Raw genomic sequence first — 18,415 nt, 5'->3', positions numbered from 1 at the left:
TTCTGGTCACATGTTTGTCACTACAAACATTTGGCTACCCAAGCTGTAGCTTTTGTTAGCTCTGTGGTTTTTGTCTCACCTGTGAAGCAAAGTGAGACTATAGGCGCCGCTTTTCCGACGGCGACGGCGGCGGCAGCGGCGTCAACATCAAATCTTAACCTGAGGTTAAGTTTTTGAAATGACGTCATAACTTAGAAAGTATATGGACCTAGTTAATAAAACTTGGCCATAAGGTTAATCAAGTATTACTGAACATCCTATTAGAGTTTCATGTCACATGACCAAGGTCAAAGGTCATTTAGGGTCAATGAACTTAGACCATGTTGGAGGAATCAACATCGAAATCTTAACCTGAGGTTAAGTTTTTGAAATGTCATCATAACTTAGAAAATATATGGACCTAGTTCATGAAACTTGGACATAAGGTTAATCAAGTATCACTGAACATCCTGCATGAGTTTCACGTCACATAACCAAGGTCAAAGGTCATTTAGGGTCAATGAACTTTGGCCGAATTGGGGATATATGTTGAATTCCCATCATAACTTTGAAAGTTTATGGATCTGATTCATGAAACTTGGACATAATAGTAATCAAGCATCACTGAAAATTTTGTGCAAGTTTCAGGTCTCATGATTAAGGTCAAAGGTCATTTAGGGTCAATGAACTTTGGCCGAATCTGGGTATTTGTTGAATTACCATCATAACTTTGAAAGTTTATTGGTCTAGTTCATTAAACTTGGACATTAGAGTAATCAAGTATCACTGAACATCCTGTGCGCGTTTCAGGTCACATGACCAAGGTCAAAGGTCAATGAACTTTGGCCGAATGGGTGTATCTGTTGAATTACCATCATAACTTTGAAAGTTTATGGATCTGATTCATGAAACTTGTACATAAGAGTAATCAAGTATCACTGAACATCCTGTTCGAGTTTCAGGTCACATGATCAAGGTCAAAGGTCATGTAAGGTCAATGAACTTTGGCCATGTTGGGGTTTTTGTCTCACCTGCGAAGCAAAGTGAGACTATAGGCGCCGCTTTTCCGACGGCGGCGGCGGCGGCGGCGGCGTCAACATCAAATCTTAACCTGAGGTTAAGTTTTTGAAATGACATCATAACTTAGAAAGTATATGGACCTAGTTAATAAAACTTGGCCATAAGGTTAATCAAGTATTACTGAACATCCTATTAGAGTTTCATGTCACATGACCAAGGTCAAAGGTCATTTAGGGTCAATGAACTTAGACCATGTTGGAGGAATCAACATCGAAATCTTAACCTGAGGTTAAGTTTTTGGAATGTCATCATAACTTAGAAAATATATGGACCTAGTTCATGAAACTTGGACATGAGGTTAATCAAGTATCAATGAACATCCTGCATGAGTTTCACGTCACATGACCAAGGTCAAAGGTCATTTAGGGTCAATGAACTTTGGACGAATTGGGGATATCTGTTGAATTCCCATCATAACTTTGAAAGTTTATGGATCTGATTCATGAAACTTGGACATAATAGTAATCAAGCATCACTGAACATTTTGTGCAAGTTTCAGGTCACATGATCAAGGTCAAAGGTCATTTAGGGTCAATGAACTTTGGCCGAATTGGGGATATCTGTTGAATTCCCATCATAACTTTGAAAGTTTATGGATCTTATTCATGAAACTTGGACATAATAGTAATCAAGCATCACTGAACATTTTGTGCAAGTTTCAGGTCTCATGATTAAGGTCAAAGGTCATTTAGGGTCAATGAACTTTGGCAGAATCGGGTATCTGTTGAATTACCATCATAACTTTGAAAGTTTATTGGTCTAGTTCGTTAAACTTGGACATTAGAGTAACCAAGTATCACTGAACATCCTGTGCTTGTTTCAGGTCACATGACCAAGGTCAAAGGTCATTTAGGGTCAATGAACTTTGGACGAATTGGGGATATCTGTTGAATTCCCATCATAACTTTGAAAGTTTATGGATCTGATTCATGAAACTTGGACATAATAGTAATCAAGCATCACTGAACATTTTGTGCAAGTTTCAGGTCACATGATCAAGGTCAAAGGTCATTTAGGGTCAATGAACTTTGGCCGAATTGGGTGTATCTGTTGAATTACCATCATAACTTTGAAAGTTTATGGATCTGATTCATGAAACTTGTACATAAGAGTAATCAAGTATCACTGAACATCCTGTTCCAGTTTCAGGTCACATGATCAAGGTCAAAGGTCATGTAAGGTCAATGAACTTTGGCCATGTTGGGGTTTTTTGTTGAATAACCATCATATCTCTGTAAGTTTATTGGTCTAGTTCATAAAAAGAGGACATAAGAGTAACCATGTATCACTGAACATCTTGTGCGAGTTAGAGTAGTATGCAAAGTCAGCACTGCTACTATATTGAACTGCGTGATGCAGGTGAGACGGCCAGAGGCATTCCACTTGTTTGTTGAATAACCATCATATCTCTGTAAGTTTATTGGTCTAGTTCATAAAAAGTGGACATAAGAGTAACCATGTATCACTGAACATCTTGTGCGAGTTAGAGTAGTATTCAAAGTCAGCACTGCTGCTATATTGAACCGCGTGATGCAGGTGAGACGGCCAGAGGCATTCCACTTGTTAAAAGTAATAAATACATCTCTGAATATTGCATTTAATATTGCATTGATGTTGCATTTACAAAGTATGTACACATATACCTCACATTTGTCTCCTCCTCAGTTTGACTTTGAAGATGTCCAGTAGATATTACACGCTTTTCAAAACTGGTCTGAAAGATTGTTGCAAGACAATACTTGGACAGATATTTTACTTATGGAAATTTCACTTGTATGCAGACTTAACATGTAGGTTCACTGTTTGTTGTCATGTTGACATTGATGTTGATTTCTTGTCTATCTGTTTTAGCTTGGTCTTGAGAGGTTCCATGGCGTGGGTATTATTGGTTTTAATGCACCCGAGTGGTTCCTGTCAAGCATGGGAGCAATGTTTGCTGGGTAAGTTGAATTACAAGTACATGTAGTTGAGAGGACATTTGTTCTGGTTTATAGTTACTTCTTTAAACAGGGAAACCAGTCATTGTCAGAAAAACTTCTTTCTTCATGCTTTCAGGGTTTTTTTATGTTAATATTATATCCATTAATTGAATATAAAATGATTTGTTTGGTTGTTGTTGAAGGGAAGGGCAGGGGGACTCTGCCAAATGTATTTTTAATATCTGTGATGTGTAATTCAGAATATCTTGTTCAGAGAATATTAAGAATATGAAAGAGACACTGATAAATGATACACTGTGTTAGGGGTAAATTGCCAATTCGTATATTGCCAACTCGTCCACCAATGGCATGGGATTTGTAAACCAAGTGAAAATTCAGTTGGTGAAGGAAAACTGACAATTTGGGAAATAGTTGAGAGCAATGTAAACCTGTAGATTGATTACAGGAGCCCCTCTTATTTTTATTTCCAGTGGATTTGGAGTTGGCATCTACACCACAAACTCTCCAGAGGCATGCCAGTATGTGGCAGGTAACTGCAAAGCCAACATCATCGTGGTAGAGAACTCCAAACAACTTCAGAAGATATTGAAGGTTTGGGATCAGTTGCCCCACCTGAAGGCAGTTGTCCAGTACACTGGTAAACTGGATGAAAAGAGGGAGAATGTGTATGAGGTAGGCGAATGGAGGGGCAAGTCCTAGGCCCCATTGCATTATCAAAAAAGTTTACTATCGTGGTAACTTTGCCATCCATTGATAAATTCCATGCAATCCTTGAATTTGATTGGCTTCGGCCATTGTCACGATGGTAGTTAGCATTGGATGGCATAATTACCACAATATTAACTTTTATACAGTAAGGCCCAGGGTGGGATGAGGGAAGTTGGGATGGTGGTGGGGGCTGGAGGAGGGAGGGTCATGAGGTGCTCTTGGTTTTTGGGGATGAATTTATTGAAAAGGTCATGGATTACAATCATCCATTGTGATACAAATCCTATTATGATCAAGAAATAGTTAAATATTCTAACTCATGCACAGTCTTTAGGCTTGCTTAAATGAATTGTAGCCCACTCAAATTCCCAGTTGCGTACGGTACAGAATACATCATGACATTGGTCAGATCATGCGCCCAGGACACGCACTACCGTGTATCAGGTAGCCTGTTGCATATCATATGCGTGTTGGCATTTAGGTGGGACTTAAGTCATACTTAAATCTTTGTAATACACCCCCCTGATCAAGCAGTTCATTAATGTCATTGACTTCACATTATGAGCAGTGCAATCAGTAATAGGCAGCCCTATGATCATCACTAAGTTTGATAGGGTCCTGATCACTGCAATTATCTATGGTTATGCTTCTTAGTGGGAAGATTTCATGAAGCAAGGAAGTTATATGACAGATGATGAATTGGATCGCATCATGCAGAGCCAAGCCCCCAACCAGTGCTGTGCACTCATCTATACATCAGGTACTACAGGCAACCCTAAAGGAGTCATGATTAGTCATGATAATGTGAGTATTCCATACTTTGACATCTCTTTTATGTTCTTAAGATCTTTCTAATTTCTCTATTCTTACAATCTTTCCCACTTCTCTATTGTTAAGACTCTGGAATATTCCATATTAGTCACAATCTAAAAAAAAGAAGAGAGATAGGGTCTGTAATACCTCACTATATTGTTTTGTTTGATCAGCTTAATAATTTCCATCATCAATATTGACATTAAAATGAACATTTTAATTTTTTTCACTGACAATCTCATCATTATCACCACCATCAGCAACATCACTATCATCATTGTAATTTTCATATTCATCATCATCATCATTATGATTGTCTCCATCATCCTTATCCTTTTAATCATTCTCTTTTTTTCAGTACACCTGGATTTCTGAACGCTGTCTCTCTCAAGTGGACATTCCCTTTGGCACCCACAGGGTGGTCAGTTACTTACCGTTGAGTCATGTAGCAGCTCAGGTCTTTGATATCTACTTCCCTCTCCATCTTGCTGGCACGACTTACTTTGCCCAACCAGATGCTCTCAAGGTAAGGATGTATTCCAGGACTATAATGCCACATTTAGAAATGATAAAACGAAAATTCAGCACCCATTTTAAATAGTGTTCAGTTGTGGTAAGACAAATAGTACCAATATCCTAGTAAAGGCACATGGTACAGTTTAAGTCTCAAGTGGTTGGAAAGTGTTCTGACAACCTTGTGAAATCATTATGATCAATTTTAAATAACCATCCGTCAATATTGCTGTAATAATTTGTGATTTCAATTTTCCCATCAACAGGGCTCCCTTGTCGACACACTCAAAGAAGTGAGACCGACAAGTTTCCTCGGCGTACCCCGTGTCTGGGAGAAGATCCATGAGAAGATGCGTTCCGTTGGTGCCAATGTTACTGGAGTGAAGAAACGCATTAGTGTATGGGCCAAAGACATAGGATACAGAGGCAACGTGGCCATTGCTAATAGGTCAGTCTGAAATTCATTTCACTTACTGTGAAACTGAAACATTTTACCTGTTATATATCACTTTTTGTGCAGAGGGCAGTGCTCATTTCTGTTCTTGTTTGGCTGTGTATCCATCTGGTGGGTGTTTCATAAAGTGCTTCGTAAGTTTGGAATGAGTTTAACAACGACTGGTGATCCTTTCCTATTGTAAATGATATCCCCCAAATTTTAATTGCTGATGATTTAGCACCTAAGAAAGGATCATCAGTTGTTCGTAAAGTCACTTGTAGCTTACGAACAGCATCATGAAACACCTACCCGGGGTCTTTTGCATTTAGAAATGCTTTGCTATCTAATCGTAACAGCCATGGTCATAGGGCACAATAGCCAATTAAAATAAGGAATCTATTGAAGTTACCTTGGATGGTAAAGTGATTAGATAAAGGTAACTTTTTATGCAATGGGGCCTTGGTCAATTGCAACTCAAATCATATCTTAATAATAATAATAATAATAATAGCGGTATTTATAAAGCACCTTTTGCCTGAGGATACAAAGCGCTGCTATTATTACCCCGGCTTTAGCTCGAGCTGCCATCACCGGCGCTCAGTGCATGCAAGGAATTAATCCTGCCGGGTACTCATTCACCTCACCTGGGTCGAATGCAGCACATTGCGGATAAATTTCTTGCTGAAGGAAAACACGCCATGGTTAGGATTTGAACCCATGACCCTCTGTTTGAAAGGCGAGAGTCAGAACCACTAGACCACGACGCGCCCGCGTCTATCTTAACCCTATCAAGGCCGCCGTATTTTGGAAGATCATATGGTGGGGGGGGTGTAATCAAAGACCTCCCCCCCCATCCCCTGTAATATTGGCACTGTCAATTGCGCAATTGCCCGAAAAGTGACACACAGGTTGTCTGGGACATAATCAACAAAATTGTATAGTAACTTATTTCCATGCAAATTGCTATTAAGTGATAATGCTAATTTATGCATAATTATTATTCAAAATCATACTCTTTCCTCTAACTCTATCATAACTGGGATATTTCAGACCAACATATACTGGGGGTCAATTTGACATTATCATTATATCACCAATTTATTATGCATTGATGAAGGGTAGGAATCAGAAGTCATTCAGCTTATATTTACAAATGTTTGGAACTTGATAATAATAAAAAGAAATTGAAATGCTTCATTTATACCTTCCCCAATCTTCATTGCATTTTTTTCTATTTTGCTTTGCAGCCTAGCTACATGATAACACCAAATATTACAATTTCAACCCTTTTGCTTTCACTTACATCATGTACATCTCTGAAAAAGATTCCTATTTCAGTTATAGGGACAGTGATTTTCCATTTTTAAAAATTGCCTTTTCCGTTTCAGAAAATGTCAAATTCCGTTTCAGCATGTCTGAAAACGGAAATTCTGTTTCCCCATAGACTTTGTGTACAAGAAAAATTGACAATTCTGTTTACATAGAAAACCAATACGCATACGAGTAGCGATGTCAAAATGCTAGCGCTGCTCAAAATTTGCATCTACCAATGTACTAACATCGCTTCAAAATCCATTTTAATCGAAGAGATTCAAGCTCAAAAACTATTTAGAGAAACAGTCGACATGAATACATTCTCACCTTTCATATTAATAGCATTATTTTATTGTCAAATGGGATTTTATCGCCGATTTGGGGACGGACATCGTTTTGAGCAGTCGACGACTTCCGAATATCCGCCATTTTGGATTTGATGAATCACCGTGATTATTATATTATGAGCGAGCGCAGAGAGCAGCAACACACGGCCGTATTCTGCCTTACATGCGGACATGAGTGTAAACTAATTTGGATACGATCGAGTGATGGAGAGGCTCGAGTGTAGTTACGATGTATTGATTGTCATGATTGTTGTTGCAAAGTGAGATCGTGTTTTTTCAGTTGATATTTTGTTGAGGATTTGGGATTAATTTCTGTTGTTATTTTGTACATTTTGAGAAAAAACTTGTTTTCCATGATTTTCGGTTTGAAAAGCCTCTTTCCGTTTCAAACAGCCGATTCCGTGAATTCCGTCCGTTTTCCGTGATCGCGGAAAATCACTGTCCCTACAGTTAGTTACAATGATACATGTATGCTAGAAATATATCAGATCAAATCACATGATTGAAAATTGAGATTTTCTTCCAACTTCCTAATAACAAATTCCTCTGTGCAATTGTTTTCTTCAAATAAAAATGATTTTCCACACTTTGTAAATCAATATCCGTTCTGCATGCATTTTAGTTTGGAGTTGTTTATTTTTTTTGGGGGGGGGTGGGTTGAGGAAGTCATATGCTATTGTCAATTGATGTGTTTTACAGATTTTGAGAATGCTACGTTCCATGTGTGGTACCAGTTTTTATCGTTCTATGTTTTTTTTTCTTTTAGAATATCAAAATCCTTATGGATTTCCTCTATCGTGTATTAACACCATGCAATATGGGAATACCATTTCCTTTTGTGGCTTGGTCTTTACAAGAACATGACCGTGATTTGTGGACTCTGTAATGTCTGTTGTGAATGACTTTTTTGTTTGTTCATCATGGGTCTTTTCATTTGTTTGAAACATGATAATAAGTCAATGTAATGCCCAATTTACTATTTTTTCCAATTTTAAGAATGTATACATTTAACCCCATGGTATTGGTTAATTTATTACTAAATTACTTCTTTAATAGAGGATATTTTATTAATTATTCTCAGTCTAATTATTCTCATGACTGAATCATGCTTTGGTAGCCTGTGTCCTTTGGCTATATATTCCCATTGTTTATTATTCATATTTCCTCATACTTTCTGTTTGATTATACTATTTCCTTCCACCCTTCCAATGCTTTCTGATTCTTCCTATTCTCTTGAATTTCTTCAAATTCCCCTCACTTGTCCATTTCTCCTTTGTTCTAATAAACTTCCTTTTGGAGTTTCATATTTTTTCTTATCTTCTGTTCCATACATTATCTTCATCTCGCTTTCATTCTATCCATCTTCTTTCATATCTGAATTTCGACTGATTTTCTCTCCTTTCTTCCTTCTTACTTTCACTGTTTCTTCTTTTCACTCACTCTTACATCATGTACATGTACAAGTCTGAAAGTACAGACTCAATTTTGAATTTCATACCAAATTTGATATAAATTTGACAATACAGTTTCTATAGTGAAGACTAGACTTCAGAACTCTGAAAGCAGGGAAAGTACATGAGTGTATCTAGTCTTACTACTCCAGACTCTGCACTAAGCCTACACTGTGCAAAAACCAGTTATTTATGCCTACAGACCAAGGAGATTAGAGGTGATATCTCCTTGTACAGACTATGCATGTACAATGTAGTTTCTTTCACCTCCCTCCTCTTCTCCTCAGCACTCTCTTCTCCTAATTTTGTTTTATTATCTCCTCACTTTCCACGCTTGCTCTGACTTTCTTTGCATCAATCCCACATCCTCATACCTCATCTCTGTATACTGCCTGTATCCTTGCCTGATAATCCACATATTATCTAAAACTTTTTATTTTTCAAATTAAATCACCAAATATTCCATGCCATAGCTCCATTAAGCCCAGAAGACCTAACAAAGTGCCAAGGTGAGAGTTGATATTTATTTGTCAATTAACCTATTCTTTTTAAAACTACATGTATGTGTATTTTTGCTGTCCATGCATGCACATTTTAATACATCCTATCATGCACTGCTAATTAAAACCCACGCTTAAATCCATTTCTTCATTAATCTGTAAATGAGGTGTGATGTTTTGTAGATTGTGACTAAGCATTATGACATTATGTTACTTAAAAGTATTTGGTCTAATTATTGATGTGTTTTGCTTCATGGGCAATAAAGTACTAAAACATAATTTTGATATTACCAAAAACAGGAATAATTTTTGTTTTCTTTCTCTGTCAGATCCAGTTTTAAATGTCTTTTTCATTTGAAGTTGTAGCATTCTGTGACATAAAATTAAGTATTTGAAGTTTCCTGAATGTTAAACTTTTACAATGTCATGCATTTCCAATTTCTCTGTCAATTTCTGCTTCAAATTAACTATTTAAGACAAGCAGTTCCTCGTGTATACCGGTACTTCATTTACAAGTTTAGGGGAACCCCCTTTTTTTCATTATCATTATTGACAGGTCACTGGTTTTAGTTCAGTTGATTATTTTGTTATAGATGTCTTTTATTGTTTATCAAATTGTGTAAAAAGTTTGTTGATATAGTTGAATGTACTAGTTGCTCAGAATATTTCAATGGTATCTGCCAATGTTATTATTAACTTTAAGAAGTTTTAGCTTTGCTTTGTATAAGGCTTTAGATTCAATGTTGTCTCAAATGCATGCTTTTCTGTTGAATAGTAATAATTCCAACAAATGTATTTCAGTTTACTTTGCTGTGCTTATTGGTGAAGAGTTGATGCATGCTCATGAATTATAGTACAGTGTACCTGTTTTGGGAAAGAAATCTCTTCTATCTGATAAAAGTCATTACCTGGTTTTATTTTTTTGATGGTTTATAATTGGCAGCATTTTACACGTTTTATATTGAAGAAGAGTAAAATACTTTTCCATACATCAGAGAAACATAAAAAGTTCATTAGTGAAATCTTGATACGCTACTTTTGTTGTTTTTACGTTGAATTTTAGATGTGGATTTCATTTCAGTTCTTTTGAAATACAATCTTTGTTGTGTTTTTTCTGTGTGGTTAATCAAGTTTTGATTTCTGATTTGGTGTAATCTGTTCTATTGAATAACTTGTGAGTTTTCAGTTTACAATGCTTCAGAGGATACCATTAAATTTTCCTTTCAACCCTACTCCCATGAATTGTGTCCTGTTAGATATTCATGTTTCAAAATTCTTCATTGTACATGTACATGTCCTTGTCCATTTGAAAATCAAACAGCATTTACCATGTACACCCCTCAACTCATACATGTAGTTTTGTAAAATCATAATTTTTAGTTTATCCCATAATGTTTTTTTAATTATTTTTGCTGACAGACAAACAGTACCGTGGGGATGGACGGTTGCTAATCTTGTGGTATTCAGAAAGGTAAAGGAATTTTCTTTTAATTGTAATTTACAAGGAGTCTCATAATTTACAATGTATATTGCACAATGCTCTTTTAGGTCATGTCCATGTAACATTGTTTCATATATAAAGATTTGCAATTGTTAATTTTTATTTTCAATTGAGATATTGGTTATTGACTTCAGTTAGTAATACAAGTAGTTTTTATTACCGCTGGGTTTCTTAAGGAAGCAGAGTTGGATGTATGCTCTCATTTTTGCACTTGAAAATGTTGGAAAAAGGTTTTGAAAATATTTTTTTTGTGGATATCAAGTGAATTGAATCTTTTGGTTGTATACATTAGAAGCATTAGATGACACGTGGAAAATGATCTTTAGCTTTCCTGTTGATATCGTTTTCCTTTTTGTGTTTTTGCTCTTCTGGAGATTGAAGTTATCAAATTTGATATATCAAAGTACTTGAAGTTCAAGAAGGTAATGACCGTGTATGAGTCATTGTGAACACGTGCAGTTCTCATATCTCCAAATTGATAAGGCCCAGAAAGGAAGGTTTTTTTTTTTGGGGGGGGGGGGCTGGTGGTTGGGAAGTATTATGATTAATGTAGGAAACCTGCATGTTATTTATGCTATTGAAAATGATCTTCCAACATAAAACAATGGAGTAAACGATGCTTGTTTTTGTATGCATATACATGTACATGTATGCCACTATCATTGTCAAATTTATTATCTATCTGATGATGAACAATTGAATGATGTATTTACATGTATCAATCATCTCAGACAGAAGTGGTTTGTTTGCTGACTTTGATCATGCCCTTCATAATTTTTTTTTAAAATTCTGATTGTGGAACATGACATCACAATGGGAACCGTATGATCAAGCACATGTACACAACTTGTCCGTCCGTGTACTCTTCTCAGTAAAATTGGAATTTGCTCTTGGTTTAGGTTTAGGAAGTCATCTGACCCCTTGGTGAAGGTTTATTGACCTCTGGCTATTAATTGAGTCATTGCCTTTTATGATGATTACCTATAGATTAATTAGGTTTTTTTTAAATACAGGTATCAAATGAAAATCACATGATACATGTATGTCAAGGTCTTTAAACTATTTTTAGAGCATTTATATTGGAGAAATGCATTTAGATTTGCAAGGTAATGAAAGTATTTCAATAACACTGGCTAGCAATAAGAAAGGTTTTTTTAGGGGGAGAGGTGGTTGCTGGTACATGTATGATGCTAAAAAGAGTCAAAAAGTCAGTTGTAATGTTGTAAGCCTGAAAATTAGGGTATTTCACATCAAACTCTTGCTTCCAAGGGAATAAAGAAAGGGGGTTGTGCTAAATACAAGTCAAATCATAAGTACATGTTTGAATTTAGATACTTTAAAGTGATAAAAAGAGCATTATTTCTCTGGCATCTTATGTACATATTCAAGAAATGCATTTGCAATATTTGTTTGAGATGTTATGTAGTTAATTGAGGTAGTGTGTGGATCAAGGAATAATGATGGAATTATATCTTTTAGATATAGACAGAAATATTTGCCTTTGTTTTCTGAATGTCACACCATTAAAGTATCATAGATTAAGATCTATCAATATGAAAAACAATATGATTTCGACTATTTAACACACTGAGGTTGAATTTCTTTAAGAACAATGCCATCTCATCTTATCATATCTTGCCTTATTATCAGCAAAATTGTCTAGACACTTGCTCAAATTCATCAAAACGTGACTCAAAGACATGACCAAGCTCTGGTCTCTTGAGCATTGTTTAGGTTAGTGGAGACATTGTCAATGACTTCACTTGCAATGAAGAAAGGGGTGGGGGTAAGAAGTAAACAATGATGGGATGGCCGGATGGGTAATTGGAATTCAAAAAAATAATGGCCAAAAAGAGAAGGTTGGTTCCTATGGTTATGTTTTGACATAGGTCATCAAGCATGGGTCTCGTCACAATAGAGCTCCTCTAGACACAAATTAAAGGTGATAACGGTATTGCAGACAGAGGTCATGCATGGGACTCGTCTATTCAATTCCTCCTACTCTTTAATTGTTCCTTAATTTATTAATATACTTGTACTTTTCTCTCTCTTTCTTTCATTGCGCCTTAGGATTTTGTGCACTACAAATCCCATATATTATTGTAATTATTGTAATCATATTTATTTTGCAAGATCTTATTACAAGTTATGTCTTTTGGGGGTCCTAGGTATTATTGTGTAAAAATGAAAAAACAAAAAAAAATTAAATTCTGTTTAAAAGTTAATCAGCGTTGTAGGATATGACAATTGAAAATGTAATCTTTCATAAGCTCTTCATAAATCAAACACAACTAATGAGTGATGACTTTTTCTTGTGCTAGACGATTAGGCCTATTTCAAGCAGGTTAAGTTGGAGTTTTTAATCTTTTTATTTGAAAATTCTTACTTTGAATGCAAACTTTATTTGTCAAGATTTGATTAGAGTTATAGAAAGTTTTTGTTATCTCCTATTGCAAAAGCAAGGGTCACCAAAAGAGTCTTTAAAAAAGTTAGGCACAACCTTTATACAAATAACTGAAATACTGAAAGCCAATTGTGTATAGTCTCAATTGCATTAGCTAAACATATTGCAGGTGTTGATGCATCTTTTTGTGATTTTGTTCACAGATTTATGTCATTCTTCCATTATTCTCAATTTCAGGTTAGATTGGCTCTGGGACTTGACAAATGCATGTACAACTTCTCAGCAGGAGCTCCCTTATCTATGGAAACACTAGAGTACTTCCTCAGTATCAATATACCTGTCTATGATATCTATGGCATGAGCGAAAGCACAGGTAAACAAGACCATAGTATTTTATCCTGTTTGTGCTGTAAAAGAGATAATTGATTGGTTACTGCTGCTAAATTGCTGCTTGGTCGACATCAACTTTGTCCAATGCCCTGCTGTTACTCATCCCCTATGGTTTGATCCCGTCGCCACTTCACATTGCTCATTTTGGTGAATACACACTTGGTGAAGTGCAACTTGGTTCATTCAAACTAGTAATGTAACCAATAGTCGATAGAATGAATGTGGGAAAAAGTAGATAAAATGGTGAATGAAAATTCGACAAAGTGACGAAACGGCAATTAGGCCCACTTGAAGTATTTCTGATTTAATCCATTCTTCCAGATCTTTCCTGGGATGCCCTGAGAAGTGGGTTTAATTGTACTGATACCTCGTCAGGTCTTTCCTAATTCTCTGTCACTCAGTCACCATACATAAATCAAGATACTTCTCCCCTCAGACATAGTTTATTTGTATTATGTTTATAGCATCATGGTAATTTTTGATACCTTTAGTTAATAACTGTCCTGCCATTATCTTTTTTTTTTCCTCAGGTCCTCACAGCTTCTGCTTACCAGGTAAATTCAGGATTGGTAGTTCAGGGACAACGTTCCCTGGATCCAAGACCAAGATCTCAGACCCAGACAGTGACGGTAATGGTGAGGTAAGGTCAAAATCCCTTATTTATCACGCCCCCCCTCTCCTTTATTGATTATTGGGTAATCTGTAAACAAGTAAAAGAAAATATTGTAACAAGGTTTGTGCATTTCTTTTTCAATCTTGTTTTTTTTTGGGGGGTGGGGAGTTCTATGTACAGGTGAAAATAAATAAGTTAGCCCAAATGGCCCAGCTGGAGTAAGCCATAAAGTAATAGTATTAAATACAAATTAGTTTGGACTATCATTATGCAGGTGCCTGGGAGCAGAAAAATATTGAAAAATAGATTTGTTGTGGACCTGATTGTAAAATCTACAAACAGAACTTCAAAATGTTTCATAAGAAAATATTCAGAAACCCCTTAACTTTTTTCTCTTTTCCAGAAAAACAACATAATACCAACAAGGAATCATTCTTAAAACAAAATGTGTCAAAGATAACAAGGCCCTGTCGGCTCTTTAAGGATTGACATTAAGGCCCATTTTTAGAAAATCTGTGGAAAAAATGGTGTATTTTAGATATCCTCACAAAGTTACCAATTGAAGATGTTATATTGTGATGTTATAGGTGTGCTACTATGGACGTCATCTTTTCATGGGCTATCTTAACATGCAAGAGAAGACAGATGAGGCTATTGATGAGGATGGTTGGCTTCATTCTGGTGATTTAGGATACATTGATCAGGATGGATTCTTATTCATTACAGGAAGAATTAAAGGTAAATATCAACAAGTCTTTAATGCATTGTGGTCAGGTGGTTGTCACTCCTGTCTTTAAAAAATGAATAGAGTTTTGAATCCTGGCTTTGGTGTTTTCCTTTGGTATGAAAGATTGTGCTGCACTCAACCCAGGGAAGGTAAATGGGTACCTTGCAGGATTGTGCACTTGAATGCGCTGAGCACTGAAAAATCCAGCTATTATTATTTTCATTCCTCTGATTCTTAAATTTGGCTACACGTTAAAGTCATGTTATAACACTATTGGTTAATTTGGTAGCATACATGCTTCAACTTAATATGCAATGTATGTGAAATGTTTTGTGCAAGTAAGGTTTTATGCCTTGTATAGTTTCAGACTTTTTTGTGTTATTCAATTTTTTATCATATAGGAAGTGTGGAAACTAATCACATGCAATTTATAGTGAATGGTCAGTTTGGTCTTCTTTTTGTGCAAATGTTATGCTATGTGAAATCATGAAAAATGTCCACATTATATTCAGATGTTGGAAAAGGCAGCAATGCCAGTTATATATAAAAGGGATTTTCGTAGATGCTGTCTTGCCTGGCTGCAAAGATTCCTTTTATTTTTGTATGCATATTTAACAAAAAGGTTTCTTGATCGATGTGTCAAGCCTTATATTAGATTAACAGACCCAGGAGTAGAAATCAGGACCATATTTATATATGAAGAGGAAGATATGGACACTGCAGCACAAAGCGTAACATTTGAATTTTTACAAAGATTACAAATGTTTATCAATGTTATCAATAATGAAAACAGGCACAATAATTCAAATTGTGTTTGTGGACTCAGATGAGAGGGCAAGGGCATCCTTCCACAATTAACCTTGTTGAAATCATCATAATCAATGTACCTTTCTCCCAAATAAACAACCGATCAAATCACTGTCCACATCCTGTTGATTGGTTTTGATTTATTTACATGTTCTTTGGCTTGTATTGGGCCTTTTTCTAACATCCTCATGAAATTTATACACGGCCGACACTGAACAAGCTGAATTTTTTTTATTCTTGATAAGTCTTCATTCATGAACTTTCCACTTGTGTGTATGACAATCAGTGCACCACCACCAAAACAATCAGTGACTAAGCTGGAAAACTTTTTTCCCCATTTTAAAGGGAAAGTTCACCCTGAAGAAAACTTTGTTGTAAAAATAGCAGAAAAAATAATAAAAAATATTGGTGAAGGTTTGAGGAAAATCTGTTAAAAAGTAAGAAAGTTATTAGAGTTCAAAATTTTGGATTTGTGACGTCATAAACGAGCAGCTGCCCCATGTGTTATGTAATATAAAATGTATGAATTTCAAATTTTGTATGGTTCCTGATGACTTAATTTTGTTTTCTTTTCATGATCTGGTGTGAAATGATTTGTCTATTGATATACAAAAGTTACAGTGAAAACCATTTTCAATTTTCTGAGAAAATGACATTTCATTGATTTTTTACCATTCGCTATGTAGGAATGCTGCTCGCATATGACGTCACAAATCAAATAATTGAAATTCTAATAACTTTTTAATTATTTGATGAATTTTTCTCAAACCTTTGGCAATATTTTTTATTATTTTTTCTGCTATTTTTACAACAAACTTTTTGTCAGGGTGAACTTCCCCTTTAATAGCTATTGTTGTAGTGGATATATGTATGCTGATTTATTTATGAATATTCATTTTTTTAGAAAAGTATTGATAAATTTGAAAACATTTATTGTTTTAAAATTAGGATGGCAGTAAAATAACCTCAAACTTGAGTCAGAGTGTGTGCGTGTGTTTTGTAGCATGATAGATGTTTGTTTCTTGTATAAACACACTATTAAGTCATGTCACGTTTGACAGATTATCATCTCAGCATGGGCTATCATAATTTCAATACTCTGATGAGGGTTTAATCTTTGCCCCTGACTGCTGATAAGCAGATGATAGCTTGATCAACATACTGAACAAACCATGAAAAGCTATCAGATTAATTCTTCATTAAGGTCATTGAATATAGGTTATTACTGAGGTATTGAATAAGATAAGAGTAGCAAAGTTATCAGAATCTGATATAAAAGTAATGCCATCTCCTTACCATGTTGGAACTCTAGGCTGGCTTTATCAGCAATGGAGAGAAATTAAGTAAAAAGTAGTGATTTTTCACTTGATAATTTAATCTTTCAAGATCCTTGCATTTGATTGGCTGAGAACTAGTTTGTCTGTGAAAATCACTGATTAATCGTTTCATGAAACACTCCCCTGGTTTCCAAATTACCCCACCATTCCTTATAAGGGCCCTGTCGCATAAAACAATCTTTAACATCCAATTCTAACTACCAAGATGGTAACCATCAACGCCAATCAAAGTCCAGGATTCCATGTTAGGTTATGTTGTACTTTAGTCTGTATTGATGATAAACCCAAATCACCACAACAAAATGCATTGCAGAGAACAATGTGTTAAATATATTAGACACCAATCATATTGGTTGTTTTGTTTTGTGAAAAGAGTTCTGGCTCCTGTAATAGAAATATAAAATCAGTTTATACCCAATCAATTGTACAAGTAATTACAATAAGTTCTCTTCTCATGTTACCCTTGAAATACATGCTCGATTCTCAAGTTAGATCGTACTGAGCAGACTTCAAACATTTTTGTGTTATCATTTTTAGTTGATTTATACTTTGTCTTGAGTCTCAATGCTAAAATAGTGAGTGATAACGTAGGTATTGTGTTTGCTTAAAAGCTTTTGCTGCTTATCACGTTTTTAGGACAAACAAAACTATTTGGCCTCTTTATGATAAAATGGCTGTCTACCAGCTATTACAGAACAGGAGTTACTTAATTAAAAAAAAATAGAAGTGATGAATTATAGTTTACGGAATACAAATGTGTATTTTGAAGCAGAAATTATGTTTTTATATGTTTTTGAGACAGTAACTTTGATTCCTTGTCTGCATTCATTTACTCTCTTTAAATCATTAAAGTGCCCAAGTCCTTTCATATCATGGGGAGGGGGGCTAAATATTTGTGTGTAGTCCCCATTATTGATGCATGTTTTATATATATATATATATATATATATATATAGATATATATATATATATATATAGATATATATATATATATGTATATATATGTTGCATACATAGGGCCCATCTTGATATCAGCATATTGCTGAAAGGGCACCCTAATCAGGTATCATTCAAGTTCAGAAAATATTTAAAGTGACATTAATTTTTTTTTCCAATTGTTTTCTTTCATCTTCTAGAGCTAATCATCACAGCAGGAGGAGAAAACATCCCTCCCATCCCTATTGAGGATATCATTAAGAAAGAATGCCCTCTTATCAGTAACTGTATGTTGATTGGAGACAAGAGAAAGTTCCTCTCCATGCTCGTTTCACTCAAGGTAAGAATTAGAGAATTGCTCTTTGGTCTAATTTCTCTCTATCCAATCGCTATGTGGTCTCGTTCACTCTTGGTCTAATTCCACCTTTTCTTTTGCTCATGCGGTATAATCAAACGGAGTGTTGTTCTAATATATATAATACCTGTTTGGTCTTTTGCTATTTGGCCAAATTTTTCCATTTTTTAAAGTACACATTTTGCATTTTGGCTTTTTGTCTAATTCTAATTTGTCTAATGGTTCTTTGTTCTCACACGACTTGGTTCAATTCCACTCTTTTTA

The 18,415-nt window shown here is 35.3% G+C and overlaps 1 protein-coding gene across 5 annotated transcripts in view; it reads left to right on the top strand.

Moving 5' to 3' along the window:
- The window catches only part of LOC121416082 (long-chain-fatty-acid--CoA ligase ACSBG2-like), a 55,540-nt gene that overhangs the window by 35,398 nt on the left and 1,727 nt on the right, over positions 1-18,415 (top strand). For 4 of the 5 annotated variants that reach the window (XM_041609534.1, XM_041609536.1, XM_041609535.1 and 1 more), the window contains 11 exons: positions 2,911-2,999; positions 3,470-3,671; positions 4,362-4,511; positions 4,879-5,046; positions 5,300-5,481; positions 9,055-9,090; positions 10,501-10,552; positions 13,224-13,359; positions 13,907-14,016; positions 14,577-14,727; positions 17,997-18,136. In XM_041609534.1, coding sequence (XP_041465468.1) covers positions 2,911-2,999; positions 3,470-3,671; positions 4,362-4,511; positions 4,879-5,046; positions 5,300-5,481; positions 9,055-9,090; positions 10,501-10,552; positions 13,224-13,359; positions 13,907-14,016; positions 14,577-14,727; positions 17,997-18,136 — 1,416 coding nt within the window. The remainder of the gene's footprint in view (positions 1-2,910; positions 3,000-3,469; positions 3,672-4,361; positions 4,512-4,878; positions 5,047-5,299; positions 5,482-9,054; positions 9,091-10,500; positions 10,553-13,223; positions 13,360-13,906; positions 14,017-14,576; positions 14,728-17,996; positions 18,137-18,415) is intronic. The other variant, XM_041609537.1, reaches the window with a different exon arrangement.

Source organism: Lytechinus variegatus, chromosome 5 (genome assembly GCF_018143015.1).
Source record: "Lytechinus variegatus isolate NC3 chromosome 5, Lvar_3.0, whole genome shotgun sequence".
Taxonomy (NCBI): Eukaryota; Metazoa; Echinodermata; class Echinoidea; order Temnopleuroida; family Toxopneustidae; genus Lytechinus; species Lytechinus variegatus.
The sequence above is the reverse complement of the archived record's forward strand: the minus strand, read 5'-3'. Positions and strand labels throughout refer to the sequence as shown.